General features: G+C 43.4%; 1 protein-coding gene across 5 annotated transcripts; it reads left to right on the top strand.

Moving 5' to 3' along the window:
• Positions 1 to 1,578: 1,578 nt before the first annotated feature.
• On the top strand, positions 1,579 to 6,931 carry LOC117666774 (dual specificity protein phosphatase 14-like). 5 transcript variants are annotated; one of them, XM_060692821.2, is made up of 3 exons: positions 4,970 to 5,104; positions 5,445 to 5,509; positions 5,972 to 6,931. In XM_060692821.2, exon 3 carries the CDS (start codon positions 5,977 to 5,979, stop codon positions 6,616 to 6,618), a length of 642 nt encoding a protein of 213 aa, XP_060548804.1. In that variant the 5' UTR covers positions 4,970 to 5,104; positions 5,445 to 5,509; positions 5,972 to 5,976; the 3' UTR covers positions 6,619 to 6,931. The 5 variants fall into 5 exon arrangements, with proteins under 5 accessions (XP_034275599.1, XP_034275597.1, XP_034275598.1 ...); XM_034419708.3 differs by lacking the exons at positions 4,970 to 5,104; positions 5,445 to 5,509 and adding an exon at positions 1,579 to 1,655; XM_034419706.3 differs by lacking the exons at positions 4,970 to 5,104; positions 5,445 to 5,509 and adding an exon at positions 3,454 to 3,586.
• Positions 6,932 to 7,508: the final 577 nt, after the last annotated feature.

Genomic DNA, 7,508 nt, shown 5'->3' with positions numbered 1-7,508 from the left:
TAGTGGAAATGTTGAGTAGTTCGGAGAACCGGTAGTAAAAATTCTGACTGGCCCCGCCCTCATTTATTCTCTGCTTCCAAAGTCCCAACTGATTGGGAGGAAATGGGGATTTTGCAGTAATCTTCCCCTGGATTGAGGTGGGAATGGAGATTTTACAGTAACCTTCCCCTGTAATGCTCACCAAGCCACACCCACCAAGCTATGCTACGCCCACCAAGCCACACCCACAGAACCAGTAGTAAAAAATTTTGAAACTCACCACTGGTGAGTTGCTCCTGGTTCACCCGGGTTTGGGCAAACCGATAGTGGTAGCGGCGGGAGATCCTGCCCACCCGCCCTGACCAGTGATGTGTTCCTCCCAGTTCGGCCCAGTTCTCCTGAGCCCGTAGCGGTGACAATATGATGTCACCAAACCGGTTTTGCTGCCCTGCCCCCCCACCCCCTGCATTATTCTTACCTTTTATTTGGCCCCACCCCCAATCTATTGCTGCCTCCTGAGTCCCAGCTGATGGCTAGAGGGAAGAAAACTGTTTAAACTCTTACTGTGGGGCTTCAAAGGGCCGTCCTACAGCTGATCAGTGTTAAAAGCAAACAAATGAGTAGACCAGTTCCTGCAAAAATAAATGGGTAGACCAGTGCTTGCAAAAAATAAATGGGTAGATTGGTACAGCTCTGCAAGCAGTTAAAAGCCTGGTAGACCAGTACCTGCTAAATCCTAAATAATTGTCACATGACCATCAAGCCACACCCACAAAATAAGCCATGCCCACAGAACTGGTAGTAAAAAATTTTAGAACCCACCCCTGGCCCTGATGTCATCAAAAATGCTCTGCAAATGTGCAGAAGCGCTGTGTGCTCGCAAAGCGAGCGCACGCACCCGTGCACTACCAATAGCGAACCAGTAGCGCTGAGATTTGAATCCCACTACTGATCTTATCCTTGTGAGTCTTCATTTTAATACTTTCATTTTATTCTCTGAAATACAGTACTGGTACTCTAGATCACTCATTGCGTTAAATAATTATGGTAATTCTTTACCCCTACAGAGAATCAATTTACTCAGTTCTACTCCAGCAACATTTTGAAGCTTTCTCATGCCAGCGTTTTACATATTATTTGCAAGGAGGCAGTTTATCCAAATAAATACAGTAGCAATCTCTAATATTTTTAGGGGAGGGGACCTATGATCTGTAAAATACGGTAAAATTTTCTCCATGTAATAAAGTCGGAGGAAAGAAGTGCAGTGCTCAGTTGTAATAAACAAAAGAAAAACCCATCTTAATTACTAACATGATATATGACTTTGTACTAATGAAAACTCACCAGGAAAATTTTAAGATTTTTGAAAGGAAAACAAAAAAGGCAGGCAAGCTATTCTGGCTGCAGTTCTAATATACAATATTTCTATTTATTGATGGAGTTGCAATCAGAATAACTCAACTGCAGTTGATTTTGGAGTTTAAGGGTATTTACACAGTAATTACAAAGTTTGCTCAGAGAAGGTGGAGCTTAGAGACAGAAACCTAGCAGAACGTAAACAAGAAATCCACACAAGAACTAGTTGGCAAACTATCTGAGGTCTAGCTTCCTGTTTCCTGTAAAGACAGCACGATATTTGCCTCCTCCAAGCCTACCAGCAAGGTACAAATGGAACAGTAAGTTATCTGGTAAACTGCCTCTAATCATAGAGGTTCCATTAAACTGTCATCTTTTTCTTGCAAAAAAAAGGAAAGAAGAATTTATGGTTTATGATAAGATAAACTTTAGGGCTTAGAACTACTGAATTCCCTTCCTCAGCCTTTGTTGATTTAAATTCTGTATATACTGTTTAGTATCTTTTTAAAAATGGGTAGTTCTTACGATTCCTGTAGATAAATATGTTTCTCGGATGTGGCAATTTAAGGGGCAAACTCTGGAATTCTGGGGCAAACTCCCAGAATTCCAGAGCCTGCTCTAGGTCGTACCTTATTTATAGTATAGTATAGTACATACTGCAGTGTTTTTCAATTTTGGCAGCTTAAGGCTATGTGGACTTCAACTCCTAGAATTCCCTAGCAAGCTTACTTCTCACTGTAGTTTACAACCCTGTGATTTCCCTTCCAATGATTAGTTATTATTTAGAAATAATACCCACATTTATCCAGAACCGGCTTCCATTTTGAGTCCGTTCTAGACTTGCTATCTTTTCACTCCCATTGCATACCAGCTGGGAATTATGGGAGCTGAAATCAAACTCTGCCAGAAAGCAATGAGTTGGGAAGGGCCTTTTGGATAGTGTTAGGTGTTAAGATTGGTTCACCATCCTGCAGGCAGTGTTTTTCACTTGTAGATTTGTAGATTTCAACTCCCAGAATTCCCCTGTCAAAGATTCTGGGAGTTGAAGTCCATACATTTTCAAGTTGCCAAGGCTGAAAAACACTGCTCCAAGGGCTGCAATCCTGTGCCTTTATTTAGGATGAGTCATAACTGTTAACTTACACTTTTTTGGTGTGAGATATGTGGGATTACGAAGGGAGGGGTGGACGGGTGATTACTGCCAGTGCAGGGAAGCAAAGGAGATCACACAGAAACTACAGACGACAACCTGCTTCCTGTCGGGGGTGAGCGGGACGTACCTACGGATGTGGTTCCCTTACTTTGGGGGATTCGCACAACGTGCTGGCCTAAAACGTGGTTGGCGTTGCAAACCTAAGGATCAATTCAGCGTTGTCCATCCTGCCAGCAGATGCTTGCGCAGGAGAGCTGCAGCAGGGCTGCGGTCTGGGGAAAGCCCCCATGCAGACTAGACTACCCTATGTCGTACAAAACAGAAAATCAATTGCAGATGGCTGGATGGGAGGTTTCCCGCCCCCCCCTCCCGTTCCTGTAATCTTTCGGATATTTCCTGATTAAAACCCAGGGTATTTTTTTTTCCTCCTACGTTTGGGCTATTTTCTTTCGTTCGTTCGTTGGTTCGTTCTTTTTTTTTTTTTTTTTTGCAGCAATCATGCCTGCAGCTCACGCTCCCTTTTTTGCAGCGGGGTAGGCGGAGAATCTAGGCCGGAAGCCGAGGAGGGAGGGGGAAATCCGTGGGCTTTTTTCAGTCCCGCCTGCACGGTCATCTCCGCCTCCTCCTCCTCCTCCTCCGCGAGCTCTGGCTTGTGTCACGGGCGCTGACGACAGCAGCCTCCTCCGCATCCCGTCGCCATGGCAACCTTTTGTTGCCTCCAACGCTCGAGTGGTCCAGCCGAGGAGGGGGGCAGCAGGGGCGGTATATAGGCAAGGCTTGGGTGGGGGGGAACCAGGGAAGGAAACTCCAGTTCCCCACCCAGAAAAGAGGAAGGCTGGAGAAATCCTGCTGGAAGGAGAGGAGCTGGACGGGGAGGACAGAAGAAAAGAGATTTATTATATTGATTAATATAAATAGTACAGACGCTACTTATACAGAGTGGGCTATTTGGAAAGAGGAGAGAAGGAAGAAAAGACAAATCCATCTGGAAACTGAGAAATCCTCAGCCTTCTTCCCCAAGGAAGAGAGCAGATTTCTTGGCTTGGAAGAGTTGGGGGAACTGTCCTGAAAGTCTCCGTTGAAAAACAGCACTGATTGGTAATGTTTTCCATCTTTCTCCTGCAAAACTGGGCGTTGAGGATTAACTGGAGTTGCTGTTTTTGTAAATTCAGGAATAATTATTTCTAAGGTGGAGCCTTGGGGAGGAGAAGGGGATACAAGGAATTGAATATTTGGGAGTGGGATGGCCTTTGAGACTGAAGAACATCCAATGAAGTAATTGGGGTGTGTGTGAATGAGTGAGCTGCCCCCAAATGCTGAGAGAGACTAAGAAGAAGGGTGCATGCCATCATATTTATATATATTTATATAAATGGGTACATCATATAAATTTAATAAACATGTTGTGATTAGCTGAGGTGGGGAGCAGATCGACTTGTTTTAAAATTGTGACCAACTATAATAACTACCATGGCTTTACAAGACTTGTGGCCACGTACTGTACAAAATGTGAGCAGAGAATTGCTCAGTTGCTGTTAGAACACAACTCAGCTAAATCTTGACTAGATGACTTCTGAAGGAAGGAGAATTGGAGATGAAGAATTATTTAAGGGCTATTAAAGAGAGCTCAGAACTGAAGCCGGATACAAAGATGGTGCCCTTTGAGAGGAATGGAAGGGGACTTGTGACTGGGCAAAAGTCAAAATGGAGTTGGAATGACTGCTCAAAAAGTTGTGATAAACAAAGAAGATGGATTTTGGCAAGATTCTGTTGAGGTGAGGTTGTGTTCTCAAACTAGAGCACAGAGCTGAACGAGATGGGCAGTTGACACTGGGCGAGCTTACATTTATTTTGTTTTATATCTTAATAATGTTTATTGTTTGCCCAGCATTGCAGGGATAACTATATGTTGGAGAAATCATGTATAATTCAGGGGTTAAAATCAAGTATGTAAATACAAGTAAGTATGGTCTGCATCTTTTAAAGTTTGAAAACTAGATAATTCAGCATCCTAGATGTATCTTTGGAGAAGAAAGTTTGAAACCAGGAGGTTTTGAGGGAAATGGAAAATGAAGGAATAAAGTAGCTGGCAGCTGAAATCAGAATACCCAAAGAATCTCTGCAGATGAAACTAGGAGGCAAAACTAGATAGGGAAAACAACGTAAATAAAATTGGAAGTGGACATTTTAGAAGCAGCATATTTATTAGTTCACCCTTATTCTACCCAAAATGCAAGCATACCTGAATTGAAAAGGGGAAACTATTTTTTTCAGAATTTGGGCTGTGAGGTTATGGCACAAGTTACAAGTTTCAAGGTAAATGGGAGGACAAATTGGCTTGCCGCACTATATCCTACTCTTATATAAAGAACTCGTAAATAGCATCATATTCTTAAACCTGCAATCCTATCCTGAAAGACCTTGGGACATTCTGAGACATCATCTATATTCCACGAGCACACCAGATAGCAGTAGAAAACCTGATCTTCCTTTTAGGAAAGGAAGGGGTTTTTGTTTTTATTTTTAATTTAGATCTTCAGTCAACAACTGGGGCAGAGAAGCAAAACCTATGGGGAACAGTGAATGCAAACTGGACTTTTCTTCTCCTGATAAAAGGTGAGGAGAACCTTTGGTGCCAAAACTCCCTTTGCACCAATCTTGAGGGAATATGAGTCACAATTTAGCATCAGAATTTTCCCCACCCTGATTTTTGAGCCCATAGCTGTGGTGGTGAAAGAGGGAGGGGTGAGAGAGGTGGCTGGGAAATGCGCATTAACAGTCCAGGCTGGGGCGAATCCTAGGGATAGTAGAGAGTCCACTGCCCCTTTAAGAGGCTGTCTGCTCCCTCCCCCATTCCTCCATTTTCCCATCATCTCCATTATCCCCCCCCTCCTGCGCATTATTCCTGCAGCATCATAGTTTCTAGTTTCTTCCTCCCCCTCCCCTCCCTGTCTAGCCTAAGAAACAGGGGTCCCTTCTGGATGTCAGCAGCTTCCGGAGAGCTCCAGAGGAATGATTGAGGTATGATATGGGGAACTATTTAGCTTTGTGGAGAAGTAGAACTTGCTGATGTTTGTGGGTTGACCACCTTTATTTCAGGCCTTCGTGTACTTATTCCTCCCTGTTCTTTCTCCCTTCGTTCCTTCTGTTCCACTGCCAGTTTTGTCCTGCTTCAACATATCGTTTGCTGACTGCAGCTGATTCATCTATTGGTTTTGTTGGCTCCAAAATCTGTTTCTAACTCTCTCCCTTACCTCATCCCGTATCTCTGCAGGTCCCATGCTCCTCTCTTACGAAAAAGTAACAGCAAAACAATTCGTTAGAATAAAAAAGAGAGTTAAAGCTTTGCATTTGGGGGGCAGGTCAAGTTTAAGACATGAGAAATCAGAATATTAACCTTTGATTGTTAAAAGTGTACCAATTCTTAAGACTTTGCTTCTTTTCTCTCTCGCTCTTTCTCTCACCCTCCAACCCACCCCTTAGCTGTTATGTATGCTGAACCATCCACCATGAATTTCCGGAACCATGGGTTCTTTCGCCGTTCTCCACCCACTTCGGTGGCGAAGCCAACTCCTGCTGCCGGGAACACATTGTCAGTCTTAGGAGGCATTGCTCAAATCTCTCCTTGTCTCTATCTCTGCTCTGGCAATGCTGCGTCGAATAGACACATGGTGTACTCCCGGGCAGTGACCTGTGTGGTAAACGCTACGATGGAAATCCCCAACGCCAACTGGCCAGATATTGACTATGTGAAGGTGCCTGTTCCGGACCTCCCCCATGCTCCACTGTCTTTGTACTTTGACTCCGTGGCCGATAGGATACACCAGACAGGGAAGAAGAACGGAAGAACTCTAGTCCACTGTGTGGCAGGTGTCAGTCGGTCTGCCTCCCTCTGTATTGCTTACCTAATGAAATATCATCGGTTGAGCCTCTTGGATGCTCATGAGTGGGTGAAGAGCAGGCGACCGGTTGTAAGGCCCAACGTAGGTTTCTGGAGACAGCTTATTGAATATGAACGCAAGCTGTTTGGCAAGAACACCGTCAAGATGGTGCCTTCACCCATTGGGTTGGTCCCAGATGTCTATGAAAAGGAGACCCGTGGGCTGGTCCCCTTGTGGAATTTGAGATAAAGACTATCATTGAAATGGGCTGTGGGCCACCTTGACTTAGAATGAAAAAGTTCCACCATGTTAGGATGTTTAACAGGATTGTTCAGTGTGGTGGATTTTAATAAGAAATTCTGTTAATGGTAGTCTTTTTCTAAGACCTTGCAATATGAGATCATGGAAAAGACATGAGTTGCTTGAACTTTTCAGTGTGATAGACAATGCTGTTTGTTATCATCCTGTCAAACATTCCTAAGAACCTGTATCTTGCTTACAGTCTGAGATGAGAAATGGTTAAACACAAACGTACAGGCAGTAAAGATTACTATTTAACGCAGAGACTCCAAGGTCTTTATAAATTAATCTTTGCATAGTAAGGAGAAATATCTTTCCCTTTTCTTCCCCCTTCTGCTTCAAGAGTTTTAGAAATCCTTCCTTGGGTTTGCTTTAATTTGAATAAGCACAGTACACTTTCCTTTCTGAAGAATTAAGCCCTAAGGTGATGTGAATTAAAACAATGATTCATCCAAAGAGTCAGGATTTTGAGGAATGCACATAAACTCTAAAGAGCAGTAGCCAAGAAGCTGAGGATAGCACAACTATCAACAATAGTTATAAGATGCCAACTCTACAAGGGAATGTTATTTCATACATACATTCAGTAAGCAGGTTGCAACTTGGCCACAGTATTCCGCTCTTGTGGGGAAGATAGGAATTTTTGAACATTGGCTCAGGTTACACTTAAACAGGGTAGAGATGTAATTGGAAAGGGATTGAAGAACAAATACGCCTGTCAAGCCTTCTTCATACCCCTTGTTAAGATTCCATAGTACGTACCAGGGAAGCTTTCTTAACACACTGCACCTTAAAAAAAGAAAGAAAAAGAAAACATCTCGAAAGTTAATACTTTCATA

The sequence above is a fragment of the Pantherophis guttatus genome, chromosome 4 (genome assembly GCF_059756535.1).
Source record: "Pantherophis guttatus breed Tessera chromosome 4, ASM5975653v1, whole genome shotgun sequence".
Taxonomy (NCBI): Eukaryota; Metazoa; Chordata; class Lepidosauria; order Squamata; family Colubridae; genus Pantherophis; species Pantherophis guttatus.
The sequence above is the reverse complement of the archived record's forward strand: the minus strand, read 5'-3'. Positions and strand labels throughout refer to the sequence as shown.